This window comes from Natator depressus, chromosome 8 (genome assembly GCF_965152275.1).
Source record: "Natator depressus isolate rNatDep1 chromosome 8, rNatDep2.hap1, whole genome shotgun sequence".
In the NCBI taxonomy this organism is placed as follows: domain Eukaryota; kingdom Metazoa; phylum Chordata; order Testudines; family Cheloniidae; genus Natator; species Natator depressus.
In genome coordinates, this window is record NC_134241.1 from 78615517 (window position 1) to 78642202 (window position 26686).

Genomic DNA, 26686 nt, shown 5'->3' on the forward strand with positions numbered 1-26686 from the left:
TCTCCTACCATTGCTCTAGTACTGGGGCAGCTCCAGCAATGCTAGAAAATGGTGGGATCCCTAAAGCAGACTAGCCACTGGTATTTTTACCACCATGCCACCTAGATCTGAAGTTAGACAACTCTAGGATAAAAATGCCACTGGCTGGTCTGCACTGCTGGCACAGGGGGAAGAGGCATTAGTGCAGGGGGAAATTCAGAAAATCCTCAGGGCAGATACAGTTTTAAAGACTTGAGCAATGTTTAAAGCAGCAGTGCCCAACTTTATTATGCAGGAGGGCCATGTAAACCTAAGCACAACCTTGTGTGGGGCAAACAGATTCTATATATTTTAACAAGATTTAAAGTCACCTGTATTGATTTATATTTTAAGTTCAACTTGTTTTGTATGTATTTAGAGAGGTTGTTTCTAAGTTCAGTATTGTCTATTTATACATTAGTGTAAACTAAAATTATGTAAACATGATGACAAAATGCTAAAGAATTGGCTGTTAGTATGTTGTGTTGAAACCAGCCACGGGCCTTATGAAATGCTCTGGTGGACAGTGTACAGCTCACAGGCCGTAGGTTGGGCACCCCTGTTTAAAAGGAAGCATAATCAGTACTCACTAATTATTCAATAATCCCTAACTTCATTTCTCTCCCAGAATGTTAGTTTAAAAGAACCCAGCAATGAGAGTGGTGAGGAATACACATTATCCCTGGCTTTAGGAATCATGGAAGTAGGAACACAATAGTCAGTAACTAGAAAACAAGTTTTGTATGAAGAAATTATGTTAATCAGTGTTAGAGCAAACTAAAATTAAATATTTTAGTGAGTGATCCGTAAAATATTTAGCACATCCACCCTGAAGGGGGGGAAATATAAACCATTCCTTTTGCCTTTGAAGCCTAATCTCGTTTAAGGAGAGTAATGGGTAGGCCTTCCCATGGCATGAAATTCCTCCTTACTACAAGAGGAACTATGAACATCTGATTTCACACCTGATTGTCTTTGACCCAGTAGGGAAAGAAGAATAAGGCAATCACTTTTTGACCAAGTTTTATAAACCTAACTTTGAATTACATTCAAGTAACGTGAAAAAATATTTCATGTTAATAAAGACAAGAAAGCAAAACAAATACTTCAGGTTTGTTTTTTTTTTTTTTTGAGTAGTTTGAAGGACACCAAAATGTGTGGCGTATGTAGCATTATTACATAAAGTGCTTCACCCCTTTACTGCAGAGCAGACACAAAAAATTAACAAAATTTTATGTTTTGTTATTCCTCACTGAATCATATTCTTTCATTGACATTTTTGGCCTCATTAAATATCTCCAGGGCATCTATCATTGTCTGTGTAAAATATATATATAAAATTCCTCCATATTTAATTTCACAGAGAATTTATGAACTAGAGCATTTTACAAGTAACCATCCCTTTCTACGCTATTATAATTATGGAATAAAACATTCTAAATATTAAAAAAAATAGCATACTGGAGAGAGAGAGTGTCAAGTTGCTTGAAACGTGAGAAAAAATGCTGTTCAGTCCTAGAACTCCAAGAGGCCACAGGAGTTCTTCTTCCATATGAATCCTCTACCTTTATCCTACCTCGCTTTTCATCTGCTCTCTTCAGAGGCAACAACGAGAATAGCTTCTTTAAACAAAGTTTCTAAATCCCACTTATTTATCCTTTAAATAGGCATATTATAACTTTTCAGGTTTACAGTATGTTACAATTAACTGAAAAAAAAGCCCCTACCATAAAAACATCTGGAGGTAAAATTTTCAAAAGCACCTCAGTGACTTAGGAGCTTAAGACTATATCTACCCTACAGACGTCTATGTTGGTCAGGAGAGTGAAGAGAGGTGATCCCTTACCAACATGCTCACAAAGGCCCCTACTGTAAATGTAGCTATACCAGCAAAGCTGTGCTTTTACCAGTATAGCTTGTTTAGCTCAGGGGAGTTGGTTTTACTAGACTGGTAAAGAGCACAACTTTTGAGTATTGCTGTGTCTATACTAGTAGCGTTTTGCCAGCATAGTATACTGATATTCCTACACTGGTAAAGCACTTCTAGTGTAGACATAGCCTAGGTCCCATTTTCCAGCCCTACCAAGTCTCCTAAGCCCCAGTAAAACTCAAATGCTTGTCAGTGTGACTTAACCACTTAAATGTCAAAGAAACTTTGGAAAATGGGAGTTAGGCACTTTTGAAAATTTTAACCCTGGTCTCAGAACACCAACACCTGCATTTAAGTTTTGTAAGTATTGTTTTTTAAATACATAAGCAACATTCATGTTAATGAGTTGATACCAGTGGCCAGTACCAGGAAAAGATCATACAAAAATCACTTTTTGGAGTGCCAAGCTGTGACAAAACCATGTAAAATGACAGATTTTTCAAATGACGACTTCCAAGTTTCCCTCAAGTGCACATTTTAGCCATTTTTCAATGTTATGATTGGACTTGTTTGGTTTTTTAATCTTCATTGTTTTTATAACATAGTCTGTGACTTTGGGCTCTAATGAAAGAATGAGCATACCAAAGGTCTCTATACGTTCACCAAGGGTTTGCAGGAACATTCACCCACACAGATGAGATGATCAGAGAGGAAAGAAAGAGAAAAAAAGGTTTTATGCATTTCCACAACAAACACAGAGAAAACAAATTAATTCCAACCTGCTCCTCTAACCCCCCAAAGAATAGACTCCAGAGAGAACCAGTCTTCCCCCACATAGAGAAAATGGATCATGCTATATCACAGAATGTTTGAGTAGAAGGTACTAAAGCAAAACACACAAAAAACACAACACAACTCACACAGCTAAATGCTCTTATCTAGGAAGAGAAGGGTTGCATTAAAAAGTGAAAGTGAAAAGTCATAGAAATAAGCTGTTTGCAAAATTTCTGAGGCGATCAAGTGTTTTTCTTTAAGTTAGTCAGTCCCAACCCAATTATATAACAAATAAATAATAATAAACAAAAACTAGATGTATTGCATTATGTTGGATTAACTACTGTAATCTTCTGGAAATCGCGAAGAGGGGGTAGGAGGGAGGTTTGCCTTCCTCTGCAGCCCAGGGAACAAGTCACTTGCAGGTTTAAACTAATACTAATAGTGGATTCTCTGTAACTTGAAGTCTTTAAATCTTGATTTGAGGACTTCAGTAACTCAGCCAGAGGTTGTGGGTCTATAGGCGAGGTTCTGTGTCCTGCAATGTGCAGTAGGTCACATGATGATCATGATGGTCCCTTTTGACCTTAAAGCGTATGATTTTTTTCTGCCCTTTACCTTGTTCTAAAGACTGTTTATATGAGCAGTACAGTGGGTGTTGGCTAGCACAGAAATAGAAGGCAATATCACCAAAATAATTCACAATAAAAATTTCAATCCCATTATTGTACAATAGAGCAAACTCCTTCAAAACACCGATTTGCACGAGTGAACCTAATTTAAGGTGTGTGTGTGTGTGAGAGACTGATTTTCAGCTGCACTGTAATAATTTATGAATATTATATGTGCTGTTTGATATACAGAGTTAATTCAATAGCACGATTGTCAGGAAATGCACTCAGGAAGTTGGGGAGGTAGATCCTAATATACAGTTTCCCAACACTTTGTAGACAATGATACTCATTTTGATGTTCATGCTTGACCAACTGCAGAGTTCACCTAAAATGGTTTTGGACTAGCAGGGCTAACAAATGCTTGGGAAGCGAGAACAATGAATGACACAATTTATCGGGAACAGACTGAGACCCAGGCCCCCCCAGAGGTTAAGTGTCTGAGATAAGCTAGGCCTACCTAAGACTTTATGTAAGACAAATGTGTGCAAATCCTTTTGGGGTTTTTAAAAATCCTCTCTCTCTTGTGCATACTTTTTTCCTCCTGTTAAGATTAAACAATATTCTGTTTTAAGGAGACAATTTGGATCACTGTATTCACTGCTGGTCACAAGCTCCTGAAGGGAAAAACTGAAGATCCTGAGCCAAGTCAGGCCTGCTGGAGTAAGCACGACGAATACGCAGAGTACTACATCCTAGGACCTGGTGTAAGAGTGGAGGAATCGTGGGGATCCCACTTAGAGAGATGAAGGCACGAGGTCTCACACATTGGGGGTGCACTCAGACACTACAGCTAGTACTGAACCATGACCATTTGAATTACTCTGCCTTTCTTCCCCTGCCTCCCCCACACGAACACTTTGAGAAATATGTATTTGTTTTTTTCAAGTATAACCCACCCACTCCCACAAGCCAACAAGCCAGAAATTTGGTGGTGGGTGGGGAGTGGAAATCTATGGATAGGGTTGCAAAATGGAAAGAAAGCAAAAATTAAACGGATCAAAACTAAATACTGAGCACTACTACAAACACCCCATCTGCTGTGCTAAATGCCAGTTTCTGCTTGACATTTAGCATGCCCTTTATCAAACACACAATTTAATTTCAATTCCCGGGACTGTGATATAATCATTTAAAATCTGTAAAGATAATCAGTGTCATAAAATGAAATATTCTATGAAATCTCTACTCTCCAACTACTGACACAATATACAAACATGTACAGAGGCTAATCTTGTTTCAGAAAACAACATATTTACTTAGTTCATTCTGTGAGAAACACCAATCGCTTAGTTTTATTGCCTGAGAGCTAACCTTTATACAGATAAATATGAATGTTTTATGAGTGAAACATGGTACAGTAACAACTGGAAGAGTGGTATGGTCTAAATATAGGACTGGAATTCTCCGGAGTTCTAAGTCCACTTCTTACACCCACTCACGCTGTGGTCTTGACCAAGTCATAACCTCGCTATTTCAGTCTTCCCTCTATGAAATGGGCATACTTCGAAAACTCATCTGGCTGAAGTGTGGATTTGTTAATCCCTGTAAAAGTCTTTGGAGATGAAAACAGACGTAAGTGCTAAGTATTAGGATGTCTCCCAGGAGATGAATTAGCTTTTCAATTAATCTTCTCCAAATAGAAACCAAACTCAATTGACAAAAACCTCAATAAAAGCAAATATCTGAGTTTTGACAATGTGAAAGATAGTTGGTAAAAATTAAAAACCAATGTCAGATTGGTGCATGGTATGGGCAAGTTAGTCAGCTCATGAAAGAAAGCTCTGTGGCTTCTAGAGTTTTGGTCAGGGTCTTCCGTGGTGGTCTTTTCTTGAAAGTCTCCAAAATTTTCATGGGTGGCTAGAAAGAAGTGATACACACATGGTGGTTTCCTAAAGGAAAAATTTCTGCTTACATACTGCCATTTTGAAGCTAGTAAATTACTTTATTTTAAAAGTAAGAGTTTTAGGCAAACCTGTACATGTAGAACACTAGCCTGAGAACTACTTAGCAATCCATAAATCATGCTCTTTGAGCCATGTAAACCTGTAGATTTCCTAGCCCCATTATGATAGACTTCCCTAAATTAGTGGGTTAGCACTCAAGCACCATGGTGATGGGTTCAATTTAAATACAGTACTTAAATCACATCTTGAAAATTAAAATGTACAAGACACCTTGTCAAGGTTCCTTCCCCACTCTGAACTCAAGGGTACAGATGTGGGTACCTGCATGAAAACCTCCTAAGCTTACTTTTACCAGCTTAGGTTAAAACTTCCCCAAGATACAAACTATTTTACCCTTTGCCCTTGGACTTCCACTGCCACCACCAAACGTTTATCTGGGTTTATTGGGAAAACGCTGTTTGGAAACGTCTTTCCCCCCAAAATCCTCCCAACCCTTGCACCCCACTTCCTGGGGAAGGTTTGATAAAAATCCTCACCAATTTGCATAGGTGACCACAGACCCAAACCCTTGGATCTTAGAACAATGAAAAAAGCATTCAGTTCTTGAAAAGAAACATTTTAATAGAAGAAACAGTAAAAAGAATCACCTCTGTAAAATCAGGATGGTAAATACCTTACAGGGTAATTAGATTCGAAACATAGAGAATCCCTCTAGGCAAAACCTTAAGTTACAAAAAGACACACAGACAGGAATATTCATTCCATTCAGCACAACTTAATTTCTCAGCCATTTAAAGAAATCATAATCTAACGCATATCTAGCTAGATTACTTACTAAATTCTAAGACTCCATTTCTGTTCTGTCCCTGGCAAAAGCATCACACAGACAGACACAGACCCTTTGTTTTTCTCCCTCCTCACATCTTTTGAAAGTATCTTGTCTCCTCATTGGTCATTTTGGTGAGGTGCCAGCAAAGTTATCCTAGCTTCTTAACCCTTTACAGGTGAAAGGATTTTTCCTCTGGCCAGGAGGGATTTTAAAGGTGTTTACCCTTCCCTTTATATTTATGACACACCTACTATTCATAAATTGATATGAAAGATGTGCAGGGGTCATACCAGCAAGCTCCTTAGACAATACCATTGTAAGAAGTACAGAATTCACTCCAGGCTGCTAGGAAGGGATGCTGAGATTTCACAAGAATGCTTCCCTGAGAACCTTGCTAGTGAATTCTGTCTTTTGTATCAACTTGTGTCTTTTGGGTGCCTCAAATTTGAAGCCCTCCTTAATTCCCAGATTTGACTGCCAGAAGTAGTCCCGCCCATTGCTCCTGTACCCCAGTTCTTTTTTTTTGGGGGGGGGGTCTTTCTCTCTCATGAATACTTAGTCTCTGCCTTTCCTAGAGTTAAGATTTTCCAAGCTCTAGTGCTCAGTTCCCCCAAGCAGCAACAGACTGAAAATGACATTCTGGTAAGTTTCAGTGCTGCCCACAAGATTTTGAAATAGCAGCAGCGAAATCAGCCACAGTATTGTTTTAATTTTATGCAGTTACTGCTTGAAAAAACTACAAGCAATAGCAGGGCTCTGTGGCTATCTATAGTCTCAGAAAGACAGCTAGCTCTGCATCAGTTCAGCATTTTAAATTAAGATCTTCACAACGACGGATATCTCTTCACTGCAGAGTTAACCCAGGCCAGCCTAGCACGGGTGAAGCATCCTCAATGCAAATCTTACTCATGCTAGGCCTGCATAAATGCCTCCACAATAGTGCTGTATTAAAAGAGTCTTCTGGGTTCTCCCAGTCCCATGGTTTTCCCACTCCATGAAACTGTGCCACTAAGTATTAATCTGCAGGTTGTGCTCTCTCTCCTGCCTAGCATGGTGCTGAAGGCTGTAGCTGTGATGTGATGATAATACTTAAAGTAAATAAATTTCCAATAACTTCCAACTGGAGTTTTGAAGGTGAAAGCAAAAAGCATTTGGCAGCAAGAACTTTTAATTAAAATGTCATTGAGGAATTCAGTCTGCAGACCACAAAGTGTTTTGTAGAGCACCCAAATGACTTCTCTGCCTGTTTCTTTCCTGTCCACTAAACATAAAAAAAGTGTCATTTGGGGTACATTTCCCAAAATTATGCATCTTACTGATATCACACCACAGATTTCTCAAAAGGCTAGTGTTAGCTTCTGGCCAACTGGCAGCATGGGAGGTGGATTTCTTGGATAACATCTCTGTTCATATGTTGTAGAAATGCAGCAGAAATGGGGCAGGCAAATCTGGGATGAAAATGCTAGCCAGTGTGGGTAACTTCCAGTGAAGAAGGGAGGAAGTACACAAGAAAGTACAGTCAAGGTAAAGTTGTAGGTTATGAGTAGAGGACTAACAGAACTCAGGCTTGACTAGCCTGCCTTCTCATTGAAAAGTAGGCAGGTTGCCAGCCTGGGCTGAAGAAAAACTGAAGCTAAAGCCTATATCCTCAGCTATGCCAGCTAGCCCAGGCTTAAAGCACCCTCAAATCCGTGATGGAGGCTTTTCCTTGTGGATGGACAAGGGTTAGGAACAACGACTCAGGCTAAAGCCTGAGCTAACTCTGCAGTGAAGACATACACTATAAAGGGCCAGAATTTTTTTGTAAGCAAAACTTAAATTCTGCAATAATTAACAGTGTAGTTTCCCTCACTTGAGGGAGCAAACTTATGACTTGCCCGTCACAATTAGGAGAGTGGATTTTTCAAGCTCTGACATAGATGAATGGGACACTTAAATCAAAACACATATGGGGCATGTCTGCAAGACACCCATGTGCTGGAATATGAATACAAAACAAAAAATTAGCAAGAGAATGGCTGAGCCAAGAATTCTTCACTGCATATAACTAATAGTAAAGGGATAGCAATATTAACTAATCTAATTACACGATTCTGAACAACCTCAGATGGAGGCAGAGGGCTATGGCAGAGAGTAAGAAGCAGAGGGAGAAAATGTAGGGGAAAAATATGAGGAACAGAGAAGGAGAGGGAGGCAGGATACAGTGATGAAGTAAGGGGGAAAGGAGAATATAATGGCAGCTGCTGCACCCAAGGAGTAGATAGTGGTAATTGGAACCTCTTCAATTTGCATGCTCCACACATTTAGGAATGAATTTGAAGCTGCAATGTACACAAGTTGAGGAAAGCAACTTTCACCTAAAGGCTCAAAATCAGAAGGCAGACAATTTGTTTTTCTTTAAATGGTCTCATTCATGAGTTTAAACTCTTGGCCTTGACAATACTATAACCAAGTTTGTGTTTGAACCTCAGGCAGTTACACAGTTGTTAAAGGGCTCTTGTTAGAGAACCCAACTATTTTCAACAGTTATGGCCGTAACTCTATAAGCAGCAATTTCTTTTTAAGATTCAGTTCAAACAATGCAGAAGTGTAACGCTCACCTCCCTAGTTTTCGGGTATGGAATTGCAATAGAGTCTTGTATGATAAGTTGGACAGACTTCTAAACCTAATAGCAGGGTAGGTACTGTTTCTATAGCAACCATGGAATGAAAAGCTCTTTTACTGAATTTTAAACGGAGGATGTTTGGAGATTCTTGCATAAAGAGGTAAGGGTAAATTATACTTTCTTCTCCATTCCACTATGACTTCTACAGCCAGATTGACTTTTTCTTTGATTCTTCCATCCTAGCAGGAGTAGTGAGCTCAAATATACTTCCAATTGTGATCTCTGATCATTACCCCTTTATTATTAATCTAATCTCTTTAGAATATATAATAGTGACCCTCAAAATGAAAGAGGCAGTGATGCTGAAAAGGTTAAATGTTAATGTTAACAACAGAGTGGAACAGTACAATACAATGTGGAACTGATTTTGGGCCTTTCCAGGGAGGCAGAACCAAACACAAATTAGCTAATGCTGAACAGGCCTGACACAAGAAATGTAAAACCCTGGACTTAAAAATTCAAGAAATGAACTTTTCTGTATATGCAACATCAACTCATATGACCACAGAGACAACCAAGACTTGTACCTGCTTTGCTTTAAGAGACGTTTGTTGTACACTTCAGCATGTTTTAATCACTACCCTTAATAAAAAGTTTAAATTTAAATACATTACAAATGAACAATTAAGATGAAAGAGTGATTATTTTCTGCAGTTCTAACATTATAAAGGATCTAAAACTAAAAACATTAATACTTCAAACAGGATGCATATACTTTATCAAAGATTAAAAAGTCAAATCTAAAAGAAATCATATTGGTCACTTAATCCTAGGTTTAAAAAAAGAAGGCATTCATAATCTAAAATGTTGCAACTAGCCCAGAATATTGAGAGTTGAAGATTTCCTGTGGGAAATGACTGCCATCAGTTTTCACAACTTTCCCCCCTAGCTTTATATCAATTCTCTTGACATCTCAAACCCTTGTTTCTACAATGCAGGTACATTTTGTAGTGGTGCCCTGGAAACAGTGGCTATTTTTTTGGCTAGGTGATCTCTCTTGGGTGGAAGTTGTTTAAACTGCCTGCCTATCCCAGATATATATGAATACACAACAAGCCAATCAGGTTTTCTAGTACAGACCATAGCATTTAGCAGATAAAATGTATACACAAATTAAATTACATTTCTATTTATTTGAGCCATCCATCCCTCAAAATTTCCCACACCAAAAGATGTGGGCCAACCCAATCTTTTTCTTTTCTAGACACTGTACCATCCTGGCTCTGTACTAAGGGCTAGACTGTCTCTTAAAAATACAGAAATTAAAGAACTATTGCTTGGAGGACTTGTTGGCCTGCTGTCACAGAGACCATTATTTAAGGTTACTGTATTAGAGAACATGTGTAAAGACCTGCAGGTAGTTGATCTGTGCATGTCACTCACTGATTAACTTCCTGCAAGCAGGTGACATTTCTATCCCACTTCTAACAGTACACTACATACAGTCCAAATTTACACCCTTCTTGGGATTTATTTTACTGTTAACTAAACAGAGAGAAAAACTTCAGCCAGAGCTTGCTTTAGAACTTGCTTGTTTCTCGGGTTGCTCCTTGGGAAAACCCCTCTCCCCCAACCCATAGATACCTCTGCCTCAGATAAACACAAACTCTCGTATCTCACTTCAAGCTAACAGGACACGTCTGGTCTGGCTACCAGGGTAAATCAGTATAGTAGCTCTGCATCTCTATGTAGGGGTTCAGCAATTCACATTATGCCCGAATGCTGAAATATCCCTTGTGGAGTGTACTTTTAATCTTTAAAGGAAATGGTTGCCTACAGTAACAAATTGAGAAGTATTAGCGGTCCATTTATAGCCCTTAAATAGCACAGAGACTCTGACTTCCTGGAGAAGGAAGTCATGTGTAAATAAACAAATTTTCACATTTCTATGCCATCAAGTACACACCACAATTTTTCTTCATCTACTTGAGAAAGGGGTAGGCAGAAACTAGATAAGGTTACTTATTATATTGTATTGATAATAGAGCAACTACTTTAGAGAGAGAAATAGGATAAAGCCATAGTATGAGACTGTCCTGACAAGAGGAAAGGCATGAGTTGAACAGAAAAGAACTGGAAGCTCACATACTATCCTGCTAGAAATGACGGCTGCGAGAAAAATTATCTTGGAAGTGAAAAATAAATAAGAATTGAGTTAACCAGTTTTTACAGATCCAAATTAACTGCTGGGGACTCAAGGGGATATAAGGTGGCATCTAATGCAGAAGACTGCTCTAAAGAATCTGAATAATAAGAGATAGGAAACTACAGTTATGCACTGTAGCAGTACAAGTACAGTAGTTACCCACACACTTAGGGTACATCTACATGGGGATAAAAAGCCCATGGCTGGCTTGAGTCAGCGAACTCAGGCTTGTGAGGTTCGGGCGCTGGGCTGAAAAACTGCTGTCTAGACATTCAGGCTTAGGCAGGAGCCCTGGGACCCTGCAAGGGTAGAGGGTCCGAGAGTTTGGACTGGAGCCCAAGTCCAAATGTCTATACAGCAATTTTTAGCCCAGGAGCCTGAGCCCTGCGAGATCGAATTAGCTGACCCATGCCAGCAGTGGCCGTACTGTGGGGCTTTTATACCCATATAGACATGCCCTTAAGGAAATGAAGGCAAAGAATTCATAAAAACAACCCGGCTCAGGTAAAAACTGTAAGCTGGAGGAAGCAACTCTTGATGGAGAATATTTAAGAGATGCACCAGTGATTGGTTAATCCCTAGGCTTTACAAGAATGCCACAGAAGTACCCTTCTTTCTAGAAAACAACAACAAACAACAACTTTGTTTAATGTAGCCATTTTCTCTCTCAGACTCCAGACTAAATGCCTTCTTTTGAAGGCAAGATTCTTTGCTATATGGCTGCATAATAGGAGGACATGAATCTGACAACTGCCATTCGTACATCTCTGAGCTACAACCTTCTGAGCCATTCTGTGGGGTGACCAAAAAGGTTTTATTTTTTAAATCTATTTATTTGCACTTTCTTCAAAGCATTTCACATGAGGAGTCAGGGAAAAACATGTACCAGATTCAACATCTAAGGAAATATCCTATGCCACCATCAGTGAGTACAGATTTATTTGTGATTTTTCCCAATCAGATTACCAAAGGGAGATAGGCATTTATCCCAGAAAAATTCCAAGGAAGATGCCAGTTCTTGCATCTGCACCACTCTGGAGTCATCTCATTGTCTACACTCTTTTCAATGATAGAAATAGTAGATACTTCCTAGAGTCCCTTAGAGCACCAAGATGAGCCAATATCCAACAGGAAGATATATAACTGACAAACGAATCCTTACGATTACCAGCTCTACAGGTTCTGAGATGTACTCTACCACACACTTTACTGCCCATGATATTGTCCTCTTAGTGATCCAGACCTTCTTAGCAAGTCAGCTAGATAGGGGATTACACTAAATACCTCCTTTTGGATAGCTCCTAACTACTAAGGTTAACCTTTGAAGATCTGAGGTATGATTGCCAAGTACAAGTTGGGGAGAGAAGCAAGTGTAAATACTGGGTTTCCTGCAGTGAATTTCAGTATCTGATGACTGGGAACCCTGACACCTGTGTAGTCTCCTTAGCTGACTGCTCCTAGCATGCACTTGAGAGTTCATCTTGAATCCTACAGCATATGTTTTGATTCAGCTATTTTATGTCCAATAGCAGATAGGTGCACCAAATTTGTCAAAACATGGCTTGTCTGGGACTGACCCCTTCACGGTAATGAAGTACTCAGCAACCTCCAGAAACAGCTATCCGAAAAGGGACACAAAAACAAACAACTATCCTGGATGCACAAAGGACAATCAGGAATTTTATTAAATAAACTTGGTTTAGTATTGAAATAACCATTTATCCAACATGATCAATGCCCAAACTAGCAGTTAAATTTGGTATGTTTCTTCCCTGTAGGGGAGCATCTGAGAGAAGGAGAAGTTGTCAGAATAAGCATTTGCCTAGTTTTGGGGGGTTTTATCTCAGTAAAGGTGCCAAATGACTGTCCAATCTTCCAAAAAGAATAGCTAGGAACATGAATTTAGAATGTTTTACAAGTTTTGCAATAGAAAAGTTATGCTTAGAACCCTACCAAATTCATGGCCATGAAAAACATGTCACAGACCGTGAAATCTGGTCTCCCCCCATGAAATCTAGGCTTGTGTGTGATTTTACCCTGTATTATACAGATTTCACAGATGAGACCAGTATTTTGCAAATTGGGGGGTCCTGACCCAAAAGGGAGTTGCTGGGGGGGTTAAAAGGTTATTTTTAGGGGGGGGGTCGCAGTATTGCCGCCCTTATTTCTGTGCACTCTTCAGATCTGGGCAGCTGGAGAGTGACAGTGGCTGGCTGGGTGCCCAGCTCTGAAGGCAGTGCCCACCAGCAGCAGCACAGAATAACGGTGGCGATACCGTATCATTCAGAGCTGGGTGCCCAGAGCATGGAGGTTGCTGATTGAGGACCCAGCTCTGCAGGCAGCAGCACAGCCTTCAGAACTGGGCTCCCACCCAGCAGCTGCCACTCTCCAGCTGCCCAGCTCTGAAGGCAGCACTGCCACCAGCAGCAGTACAGAAGTAAGGTGAGCAGTACTGCAACTCCCCCTACAATAACCTTGTGACCCCCCCTCCCCCCATGACTCCTTTTTTGGATCCAGAACCTTACAATTACAACACCCTGAAATTTCAGATTTAAATAGCTGAAATCATGAAATTTACAATTTTTAAAATGCTATGGCAGTGAAATTGACCAAAATGGACTGTGAATTTGGTAGGGGCCTAAGTTATGCTGTTTCAACTATCCTACTCACTAAAAGTGACATTCACTTGATTTGGTCTTCACCAAGCACTGCTCTCTCTCCTCCAATCTCTGTTACTGCGTTCCCGCTGCCCATCATGCTGTCATTCAGCCTTCTTGTGATTTCTCATCTGCTCACAGCCCTCTCTTCTCTGCCTTCTCTTCCACTGATTTGGCTGTTGACTCTCTCCATACCTCATTCTTCTTCACCCTTGACTCTTTGCCCCCACTCCCATAGCAAGGTCCATCCTGCCACCCCTCAGCCCCCAAAACCCACGTTTTTTGGTTCGCCCCCAAAACCCACGTTTTTTGCTCCTCCTCTCATGCTGCAAAACATGTCTGGTGAAAATCCATGACCAGACTGACTCCCTATACTACAAATTCATTCTTTCCTCCTTCTCTTCTTCTATCTTCTTAGCTAAAGAACTTTCTCTACCTTAACTAAAACCCATGTCCTCCATCTCAGCTGTCTTTACACTACCTTTCACTCACTCCTCAAACCGTCCCCACTGGTCTTCCAGCCTCTGCTTCTCTCCACACAGGATCTCACCAAGAGAAAACTGACAAAATACAATGTGACCTTGCCCCTCCCCTTGGCTCACCTTCTGTTTGATTAAAAAAGAGAAACAAAAGAAATAGTATTTTTCAATTCACTTCATACAAGAACTGTAGTGCAATCTTCTTATAGTGACAGTGCAATTTACAAATGTACATTTCAGAGTAGCAGCCGTGTTAGTCTGTATCCATAAAAAGAAAAGGAGTACTTGTGGCACCTTAGAGATGAACAAATTTATTAGAGCATAAGCTTTTGTGAGCTACAGATGCATCTGATGAAGTGAGCTGTAGCTCACGAAAGCTTATGCTCTAATAAATTTGTTAGTCTCTAAGGTGCCATAAGTACTCCTTTTCTTTCTACAAACGTAGAATTTTTATTATATAACTGCACTCTGAAACAAAACAGTTTAAAACTTTAGTGCCTACAAGTCCACTCAGTCCCACTTCTTCTTTAGCCAATCACGAAGACAAACAAGTATGTTTACATTTACAGGAGATAATGCTGCATGCTTATTTACAATGTCACCTGAAAGTGAGAACAGGCGTTCGCATGGCACTATTGTAGTCAGTGTTGCAAGGTATTTATGTGCCAGATATGCTAAACATTCGTTTGCCCCTTCATGCTTCGACTTACAGATTGCACTCTCTTTTCTTTATCTTTTTACAGTGCAAATATTTGTAATAATAAATAATAATAATAATAATAATATAAAGTGAGCACTGTACACCTTGTATTATGGGTTGTAATTGAAATCAATATATTTGAAAATGTAGAAAAACATCCAAAAATATTTATAATAAATGTAAATTGGTACTCCATTATTGTTTAACAGTGTGATAAAACTGCAATTAATCACAATTTTTTAAATCTTGTGATTAATAATTGTTAATTTTTTTAATAGTTTGACAGCTGTACCTTAAACTCAAGCTAACTGCCTTGTGCGGGCATGGGTTGAAGCAAGAGCGCTGTCAGTGCTGGAACTAGTAACGGGAAGCAGAGTGATGTGGCCCCAACCCACCAGCTCCCAGCTACGGCGCTCCGCTTCCCGCTGCAGGTGACTGCGGGACCTTTCCCAACCCCCCCGCAGCAACACGGCTGGGGCAGGGGCAAGGAAAGTGGAGCGGGTTGGGGCCACGTCGCTCCGCTTCCCATCACAGGTGAGTGCGGGGGGCATCCTTTCCCCAACCTCCCCACACTCACTGGCGGCGGGAAGCGGAGCGCCGCGGCTGGGAGGTGGTGGAGTGGAGCGGGCTGGGGCCGCGTTGCTCCGCTTCCTGCCGCTGCCGGTGAGTGGCTGTCGGGGGTGTGGATGGGGTCGGAGCAGTCAGGGGACAGGGGGGTTGGGGAGGGGGTGGAGTCCTTGGGGTGATTAGGGACGGAGGTCTCTGGAGAGGGTGATCAGGGAACAAGGAACGGGGGGGGGGGGGGCGCAAAGCAAGTTCAATATAACACGGTCTCACCTATAACACGGTGAGATTTTTTTGTCTCCCGAGGACCGCGTTATATCAGGGTAGAGGTGTAGTTAAGTTCAAAACAGACTGCGAAAAGTTACAAACAGATCTCATGATACTGGGTGCCTGGGCAACCAAATGGGAGATGCAATTCAATGTTGATAAATGCAAAGTAATGCATACTGGAAAACATAATCCAACTATACATACAAAACGGTGGGGTCTAAATTAGCTTTTTCCAAGATCTCTTTCTTGAGTGTCACTGCAGATAGTTCTCTGAAAACATCCTCTCAATTTATGGTAGCAGTCAAAAAAGCTAGGAACCATAAGGAAAGAGACAGATAATAAGACAGAAAATATTACACCACTACTTTGATGGTATGCCCACACCTTGAATACTACATGCCATCCTAGAAGCCCCATCTCAAAAAAGATATATGAGAATTTGAAAAGGTACAGAGAAGGACAACAAAAATTATTAGGGCTATGGAACAACTTCTGTATGAGGAAAAATTGAGACTTGGACTGTTCAGTTTGGTGAAGAGATGACTAAGGAGGGATATGAGAGAAATCTATAAAATCATAAATGGTGTGGAGAAAGTGAATAAGGAAGTGTTATTTACCCCTTCACATAACACAAGAACCAGGAGTCACTCAATTAAATTAATAATCAGCAGGTTTAAAACAGATAAAAGGAAGTACTTCTTCACACAATGCACAGTCAACCTGTGGAACTCATTGCCAGAGGATGTTGTGAAGGCCAAACTATGAGTGGGTTCAAAAAAGAATTTGATAATTTCATGGAGGCTAAGTCCATCAACGGCTATTAACCAAGATAGTCAGGTATGCAACCCCATGCTCTGGGTGTTTTAAGCCTTTGAGTGCCAGAAACTTGTAGTGGACAGCAGGATATGGATCACTCCACAATTGACCTGTTCTGTTTATTCCCTCTGAAGCATCAGGCATTGGCCATTGTTGGAAGATAAGATACTGGACTAGATGGTCATTGGTCTGACCCAGTTTGGCCATTCTTATGTTAACTCAGCACAGGCAATTTCACATATAATTACCAGGACCACATGGTACTGATCAGACTCAGTAAGTATGTCTTCACATGTGCACATGCAGTGTTCTGAAATCTGGCCTTATGTTTCAATATTTTGTCTGTTGTAAAAAAAACTTTATGCCAATAGGGAGCTGGCAACAAAGCATTTCATTTCAGGGAAGTTGCCCACAAAACAAACAATGTTACAAAGAGTACTGTGACAAAGTTCCTGTTCTACCTTGGTGGGTCTTGCGCTTATTGGCGGATTTGCTTGCCTTGGAGCTTCACGGCAGCCCTCAGCTTGGCCGTTTTTCTGAACCCACAGTCCAGGTCGACTCCTCCTGTGACTGACCAGGAATTGGGAGGATTTGGGGGGAACTCGGGCCCGCCCTCTACTCCAGGTTCCAGCCCAGGGCCCTGTGGAATGCAGCTGTCTAGAGTGCCTCCTGGAACAGCTGTGTGACAGCTACAACTCCCATGGCTACTTCCCCATGGCCTCCTCCAAACACCTTCTTTATCCTCACCATAGGACCTTCCTCCTGGTGTTTGATAATACTTGTACACCTCAGTCCTCCAACAGTCCGCGTTCTCACTCTCAGCTCCTAGTGCCTCTTGCTCCCAGCTCCTCACACACACACACACACACACACACACACACACACACACACACACACACACACCACAAACTGAAGTGAGCTCCTTTTTAAAGCCCAGGTGCCCTGATTAGCCTGCCTTAATTGATTTAGCAGCTTCTTGATTGGCTGCAGGTGTTCTAATCAGCTTGTCTTAATTGTCTCCAGAAGGTTCCTGATTGTTCTGGAACCTTCCCTGTTACCTTACTCAGGGAAAAGGGACCTACTTAGCCTGGGGCTAATATATCTGCCCTCTATTACTCTCCTGTAGCCATCTGGCCCGACCCGTCACAGTATCTAAACTAAGTTATATCTGTCAGGCATGCTGTAACTTCACCTGTCTTTCCCATATCCTATGTCATCTACGTGGGATAAATCTCAGCAGTAATAGTACTCTGAATACAGTAGAACCTCAGAGTTACGAACATCAGAGTTATGAACCACACACCTCATTTGGAACCGGAAGTACGCAGTCAGGCAGCAGCAGAGACAAAAAAAGAAAAAAAAAAAAAGGGGAAATACAGTACAGTACTGTGTTAAATGTAAACTATTAAAAAATAAAGTGAAAGCAGCATTTTTTTCTGCATAGTAAAGTTTCAAAGCTGTATTAAGTCGTTGTTCAGTTGTAAACTTTTGAAAGAATAAGCAAAATATTTTGTTCAGAGTTACAAACATTTCAGAGTTATGAACAATCTCCATTCCCCAGGTGTTCATAACTCTTAGGTTCTACTGTAATCTCAATTTGTGGAGTAAATAAAATACTTTTTTTAAAAAAAGGTAAATTTAAAGAAAAAGCTCTAGTAAGAAATAGATTATTTAAAACTTTCTCCATTTTATAAACAACTTTCAAAACAAATTATTTTTCAGAAATAAAGTGGTGTGTATTTTTGGTTTATATATTTTGATTCAACTTTTACTGATACGTCAAAATGGAATAGACTGCTTCACAAACCTTTATCTCAATTTACATTTATATAAAGCAGTGGTTCCCAAACTTGTTCCGCCGCTTGTGCAGGGAAAGCCCCTGGCAGGCCGGGCTGGTTTGTTTACCTGCCACGTCTGCAGGTGTGGCTGCGGTTCACTGCTCCAGGCCAATGGGAGCTGCTGGAAGCGGCACGGCCGAGGGACGTACTGGCTGCCGCTTCCAGCAGCTCCCATTGGCCTGGAGCAGCGAACCGCAGCCACTGGGAGTCGTGATCGACCGAACCTGCGGATGCGGCAGGTAAACAAACCGGCCCGGCCCGCCAGGGGGCTTTCCCTGCACAAGCGGCAGAACAAGTTTGGGAACCACTGATATAAAGGATAATTAGCAATATTAGCAATCACCAAGTTTTTGGTAAACAAATATCTGCCTGATTAATTTACTAGATCTGTTGTAATTCAAAGTGCCAAATACCTTGATTTAAGTGAGACTCTCCTTCCCTCCATGAATGACCTCAACAATTCTGCTACCCCACCATTTAGACAGAATAAAAGCTATAGCAGAACAAGTTTGTTCATGGAATTCAGTAGTAAAAGACTAAAAATGTCCAGAATTTGAAAATTATAACAACAAAAATTTTAGAAGGCTCTCCAGTTTGAAGCACTGCTTTGCATACATTCACATAAAATTATAACAGAACAACTTAATGAAGTATACCAAAGGAAATGATAAGATTTAAATAAAGTGATTTAATTCAGGATCACATTACAAATTCCTCATCTGAAATTTGATGCCTTCTATTTACTGATTTGGAATAAGATTATTTCTAATAAGAAACCTTTAGCAATATTAAAATTTAAAATATTAATTAAATCTCTATTATGCAAAGCAAAGAAGATACATCCTCATGTTTGATACAAAACATAAACCTTTATGATTTGTCATTTTTTATTACTCATACTGACTCAATTATGAAAAAAAGCTTAATATATTAATTTATTTACTGTTGAATATGTGGGAAAGATTGAGGAACAGGGTAGATTTTTTCCATATCGTGAAGACAGTATTATTAAATAAAGACAGACTGTAGTGTCATAGGTAATAAAAAGACTTACCATTCATGTTGAAAAGCTAGCTTTCAGAAACATATTGCTCATAAATTAATCCAACATTTGAGGAAGTTATGTTTATCTCTAGAAATACAAGAACTGATCCAGTAAAAAACAAACACAAACACACACACAAACACACACACTGTAATAGATAGCACACAAAAATCCAGAAATCTTGTCTTCCTTAAGAACTCCTTGAGATTTGAAACAACTAACAATACAAAATACCAGGAGTGAACACCAGATCAATATTCAGGATGTGGATGCTTAATCTTGCTCATTAAACTACTTATTTTCTACCCAGCATTACCTCTACATGTCTAAAGCAACTGAAAATGGCAGGGGGGAAAAAGCGTTACAAAAACAGGATGTTTTAAGATGTTCTCAATTCTATCAAGCACTGGTTGTTTCCATGGCAACCTTAGACCAGAATTATCTGTTGAGTTCTACCCAACCAGTAGTTACTCTAAAGCTTTAATCAATCTACACAATGTACACCTCTATATTTAAGATTTAACATTTCTCCCCACACAGTTACCATTTATCCTGCTGAAGCTTTATTGTGTTTTTTCAAAGGTTTACAAGACATTCTACGTTAATACATAGAACTTCTTTTAAACATATTTAGTGTCATGCTGAATCAGCAACCTAAATTAAATTCTCCCCACTATTAATCACCCATACACTCACATTTTAATGAGAATTCCAGTACTCACATATACTAAAACAATGTAATGTTAGTGACTCTTCTAATGAGTTATGTTATCAAGATTGCTAATGTCATCTCATTTTTCATATTTTGGGATAATGGAAGGTAGTGTGAGTAATGGAGGTAGGTGATTTGGAGACTGGGATTCGCAGCATTAAGACATATCTTAACCACTCTTATTTCCACATTAAAAAAATAGAGAACATGCTCAACTGATCATGTTAAATTTATCTGAAACTGAAATATAGAATTCTGAATACTAAAAAAATATTAATTTGGTCCTGAAGGTTTTACAACATTATAAATGTTGGCTAATGGCCAGTTTAAATTATTCAAACACGTGCACTCTGTCAATTTTTCCCCATAAAATTAAAGCTGTGCACTATAAAGAATCAAATTTCCTCTCACAAGAATCTAAAAATGACACAAAATAATCTCATACACCTTCTGAGGATCCAAAGACACTTTTAGAAACATTTTACCTATTTTACAGATTGAGAAACTGAAACACAGAGAGGACAAATGATTTGCTCAAGGTCAAACACTGAGTCAATGGCAGAGCCAGGAAGACAACCCAGGGTTCAGAATATACACCCCATTACCTTACTCATACCACTAAACCACAAGCCTAGATAACTAATGGCACTAAAAAACCACAAAGAAGCAACTTCCTCTTTAAGTGCAGTAGTTGCATCAGAAAGTGCTTTACAAAAGAGGTACAACAAAGAAACAGAGCATTCAGGACATTCCATTATAGCAGAGGGTGTTATATTAACTAAATGGATTTTTAAATTGATGCCACTTCAGTACTTAATATATTTATAAGGGTTCTCTTGTTCATGTTTCTTTCTAGAATTATAGAGTATATTTGCTTGGGAGAGTTCAGGAACATATTACCAGGATTGCAGCATTTGATGTCACCTAAACAGTTAATAAGAACACTACAAGTGCAGAGACACAGGTAGGAGGACATTTACGAACATTTTAAAATCCCTTTATCAAAAAATTACGGTATGCTGCTTATTTAGATAAGTGCTTATCAATAAACTTAAATTTTATGATACATTATTCCAGAACATGAAGGAAAGCTATTATGCAGCCATATATGATCAAGACTACTCCTGTTCTACTTTCTGTTGTACTCTGTGAAAGCACAAAGAAAGAGTCAAATATTTTTAGTATTTTCTTTTCAATAGGAAAAGCAAGACAATTTTCCACTCGGGGTAGACAAGCATTCTGTCTACACCACGGCATTCACTGTTCCTATCACCCTTAGAGCCATGATAGTAGTGAATTAAGAGTCCTAAATTTACCATATAGACACAAACCCATGTATGACCGAGCATTATTCTTTGTCTACAAATGATCTAAACCAAGAGCAAAGATTTAGAGTTAATATCTGCACATTTCAACTTAAAATGAGACACATATATCCATGACTGCTCGGCTACTAGTTCGCAAACTTTGCTGATACAAAAATGCTACAACCAACATGCATAATTATTGCTTAAAATAGTACTTTAAGAAAAGCACTCGTTCACTATGTATATCATCAACAGACATGACATTCCATTTCCTCTTCAAACAAGTCATGCAATCAAGCTTCCCCTAAAATAGAGAGAAAGACTTGTATGCAAACAGGCCCCAGTTTGTGAAGACAGTAGGTCAATATCGTTTTTTCATTTTATTAAACGAATAAATGACAGTGCTGTGGTATTTTTCAAGTAGTGTTCTCAACATTATAATCATTTATTGGAAGCTTGAAATAGTGTCTGATGAAATGTATTCTCTCCCTCTTGTGAATATACACTAGTATGGAGTGGTACAGACATGTTTAGGGATCCTAGGGCTCAATGGTTCATTAGGTTTGGTATTTTCTATTCAGAGTTTCTCTCCCTCAAAACTCATTCTTCTATCAACAGGATTTCATATTAAGTTATTTTTAGAGTATCTGACTGTGCCACATACATTAATGAATTAAGCCTCACAACACAGGCGAGAAGAAAAGGAGTACTTGTGGCACCTTAGAGACTAACAAATTTATTTGAGCATAAGCTTTCGTGAGCTACAGCTCAATATGCTCAAATAAATTTATTTGAGCATATTGAGCTGTAGCTCACGAAAGCTTATGCTCAAATAAATTTGTTAGTCTCTAAGGTGCCACAAGTACTCCTTTTCTTTTTGCGAATACAGACTAACACGGCTGCTACTCTGAACACAGGCAAGTTAAGTGACTTGCTATGGTTCCCACAGAGAGCTTATGGCACAACCAAGAATGGAACCCCTATCTCCCAATTCCCATTCTTGTGCATTTATGACAAAGCTAGCCCTCCATCTCAAAGTGTCAGACGTTTGGCCCATCCAAAACATGTGGATCTCAGGGAGAGAATAGACTCAAGGACCATCAATATCAAGGTCCTATGCTTCCATTCTGCCTTCCTTGATCCACAGCAGCATGGTTCTGACAGAGCAATACTGAGAAGGCCTACCCCAATGACTGTGGAACAACAGTGAATTCCACATCACAGAGAAGAAACCTGTTAAGTTACCTGTAAAGAAAAAAAAATTAGTTTGTGCCCCTTTTTTTACTTTTTATGTATAAAGATGAGCTGAAAAGTTTTAGGTATGCCACTTCTCTCCACCCTCACAACTCCAATCCTCTTGCCTGCCTCCCCACAAAACTAGTATGTCTCTCCCCACCTGAGCTGGGAGATCTTGATTTAATTTATCTTCAATAAGGGCATTAACAACTTTCTGGTTTCCATATTTATCTTCCATTTTCCATCTTTTGCGACTAGGGCCATTCCTAATCATATAAACTCAAATTCAAATTCACAGTAGGCACATGTGTTAACTTGGCCTTTTCCCCATGATAATACAATACTGTGACATGAGCACATTTTGCTAAGGCCTATTACTTTCAGTAGTAAAAATTGCTTGTGGTATTCTAACCCATTGCTGTATCCAAATTCATGTACAAAATTAATACAAGTTATACTTAAAAAACAAATTTAAGATAATACATAATTTACTATATAATAAGGTGCTCTAAAAATAGGAAATGGAGATACCGTGATACTTGACTTAGACTGTGAAAGACCTGGTACCTCTTAACTCCACTCACCCAAACATATGGTTGCAAAAGGTATGGATACAAATTCCTAAATAAACTGTTTGTTTTAAAGTGGAGTATGTACAGAGCAGTGATGACTATTTTGATCTCAATAACTTTATTAATGTTTGCCTAGAATTATGAACTGTATATTTTGTGTGATTTAGAAAATAACGGGGGGAGAGGATGCACCTGCTTGAGCCATATTTCTGATCAAGCATGTTTTATGCAATAGAAATAAGTTTGCCCCTTTCTCTCCCACAAATTAAGAATATTATAAAATCAAAATTATGGATAACTAATCTTATAAATCAAAGGTATTACACTGAATTAATTTGAAATAGTAAACCATAAATGTCTGCTCTAGTTTTAGTGTTCAAACTCTCACCATAAAATGGATTTTGAAATATCCATTAAAAATAAAAGGACACTATAAATATTAAATAAAAGCCATGTAATTAAGGACCTAATCAGCATAACATAATAGCCAACCTTCCAAAGTTTACGACAAGGAAAACCAATAATTTAAAAACAAGTAAACTAACTATTATTGCTAAAACTAGCAAATTTAGATCTGAAATACTGGGAAGAAAAGTTCACAAAAATACGTAAATTAAGTTAACATTTGCCTAACAAAAAGGAAAGCAAACTCACAAGTGAAACTCTGTTACCAGATACCAAGTCCTTGTGGAAGAGTATCAGATTTCCACCTGCATGTTCTTTAAACCAATACTTTGTATTATACTACAAAAAGGCTGATAGAATATACTCTAGTTTGTCTATTTACAATATAAAGTCTTTTAATTAACATACAAACTGAATCTTGAGTACCTACAGAACACTTACTTGATCTGTCCCACAGGGCAGCAAGTTCGGAGAAATGATGGCTCTCATTTTCCAGAGCCACTTTCTGTTCTTGTAAAGCACCCTTAGAGTGCCTATGAAAAAGTCTGTTAGCAAACCCTTCAAGTCTCTGCAAAGCTGTGGATGTCCCTGTGCACTGGTTACAAGGTAACTCCCGCTGTGCAGCCATCTACATACATTGATAATTTACTTTTAAAAAAACAAACAAACAAAAACCAAAAACAAAAATCTAAAAAGGAGCTAAAACAACTTACACCGAAGCTAAGAGCTATGCTTGTGTCACACTTCCTGAATGCAGTGTTTTCTAACCACTACTGCTGTTCTACTTCCTGTTAATATAAAACAGCACATTATGGTGTTTTTCTTAGCAAAACTCTTTTGTATCAGCTAAAGATGGTGATTAGAAGAGCTGTAATATTTGCCTTAAACCCTCAGTTTAACAACTTTTTTCATATAAAAACACATAATGAGTTAATGAAAATACACAACAGCATGTGATATAAAGTGGAGGAAAGAATCAGAAGCCAGATAAAATTAAAATAATAGTTGCCATAAACATACATAAACTAAATGAGTTACTGGAAAAAGGCAAATGACTAGTTCTACACATCCTTCTCTCAAGACAGTTTTAGTACTACTGTAATTACATTATAACCTTATAGGTAGTTAATTAAATTATGGTGTCTCTACATTTTCTACAACAGTATAATTTTCTAAGCGAGGAGGTTAACTTGTTAAAACAAATGATGGTTTATACTAAACAAAAATGAACAAAGTCACCACTTTTTTCCTTTTACATTTAGGAAACCAGAATGGAGTAAGATACAGAATAGTTCTTGTGTACATAAGAACAAGAAGCCAGATTCTGCCAACCATACTCATGCTGAGTTTTACACCTTGCCCCAAATCTCTATCAACAAGTCAATGGGGCCACTTGCTGAGTAAGGTATTACCCAGTGAGAGTACTGGGGCAGATCCCAGCCCTTAGTAAAGAAATATATGCATTTTCCAGCCATCCAAGAAGAAAAACAGAAGGCAATGGAAAGACTTAATTAGCCTGAAACTTTATACACTTAACATATCTGGGAATACCAGGCAATAAGTTGTACTGTGCTGGTCATAGTTCTTTTCTTAGTCATTTTCACCTATTTTGGAGGGCTGCTATCGGTCTCCCCCCGCCCCTCAAACACACCTGGTCCCAGCCAACCTGTTGCTGGGACCCTATCGCTCTCCCCTCTATGAGAGTTCAGGGGACTGTAAAAGGAGGGTGGGGGGATTGGTTCCACACTGTAACCCTTCTATAACACATGCCTGCACTGGACATCTGCCACATTTTTTAAGTTACTAAGCTGCAACACTTTGACCAAAACTCCCTGCCTACCCTACCAGATCCTGACCTGCTGTGGGGAAAGCAAAAACAAGAAAAAACTACACCACCCCACCTTGGCCAATCGGGCATTGAGGGAAAAATTCCTTCCTAGCCCCTAAGAAAAAGGTGATTAGTATAACGCCAACAGTAGATCATGAAGAACAAATCCACTCCTACTCTAATTCCATTGGTGGGAGAGCAGGTGCTAACCAGCTCAACTGCAGTGAGAGAAGGCTTCCCCAGAACTGCCAGGGGTATAAATATTTCCCCCTCCCCTGGAAGGGCATTGGTCAATACCTTCTATTGGACCAACTTCTGTTAGTGAAAGAGACAAACTTTCATGCTTACAGAGAGCTCTTCTTCGGGTCTGTGAAAGATACTCCAAGCATCACAGCGAAATGCAAGACGCAACAGACAGTTTAGCCTAAGTAGCTAGCACATATTCTAAGGCAGTGGTTTCTCAACCTTTTCAGAGTACTCTCTCTCTTTCAGGAAGCTGATTTGTCTGGTGTACTCCACATTTCACCTCACTTAAAAACTACTTGCCTACAAAATCAAACCTAAAAATCTAAAAGTGTCAGCACACTATTACTGAAAAATTGCTCATGTTCTCATTTTTACCATATAATTATAAAATAAATCACAACCCCCAGGTTGAGAAACACTGATATAGAGCAGTATAAACAAGTCATTGTCTGTATGAAATTTTAGTTTATACTGACTTTGCTAGTGCTTTTCATGTACCCTGTTGTAAAACTAGGCAACTATCTAGGTGAGTTGACGTACCTCCTGGAAGATCTCTGTGTACCCAGAACCACTGTTTTAAGGGACCATTCAAGATAGCACATATTCTGGACCACTCTAACTACTTATGCTAGACAATCAGTTCCACCTTGTATTTAGCTGTCCTGCTCCGAGTACCTTTCCCAGGCCTGAAGAGCTCTGTGTGGCTTGAAAATTGGTCTCTCTCACCAACAGAAGTTGGTCCAATAAGAGATATTATTCTACTCATCTTGTCCCTCTAATATCCGGGGACTGACACAAATACAACTGCACTGCATACGTCTAGTTCAACTCTGTTGAAAGGTCTGCCCCTATTTTTCTCCCCGTAAAGCCCTATTTATAGCTTTCAAATGTTTGCAGATATACAAATTCCAGTCCTATGATTCTATGACACATTCTGGGACTGTACTTTAAATCCATTTGATAATGTCAGACAACTTTTGCACAACACAATCTATAACAGAATGGATACATTTTTAACAAAACAAGATCAAGACAATGTAGCCAAACATGTGGAGGAGAAGGGTTTTGGTTTGGTGTTTGGAGGGCTGTTTGCATAGGGCTTAAAAATTCCATTGGCCCCGGTAAGCAAG

The 26686-nt window shown here is 39.3% G+C and overlaps 1 protein-coding gene across 3 annotated transcripts in view; it reads right to left on the reverse strand.

Moving 5' to 3' along the window:
* PRKACB (protein kinase cAMP-activated catalytic subunit beta) overlaps nt 1-26686 on the reverse strand; it is a 112311-nt gene that overhangs the window by 33533 nt on the left and 52092 nt on the right. The window contains exon 1 of one of the 3 annotated variants that reach the window (XM_074961425.1): nt 23924-24125. The exons of 1 other annotated variant lie outside the window; for it this stretch is intronic. In XM_074961425.1, the coding sequence (XP_074817526.1) occupies nt 23924-24110 (187 nt within the window). In that variant the 5' untranslated portion in view covers nt 24111-24125. Of the gene's footprint in view, nt 1-19259; nt 19550-23923; nt 24126-26686 lie in introns of those variants that run through there. One more of the 3 variants, XM_074961427.1, reaches the window with a different exon arrangement.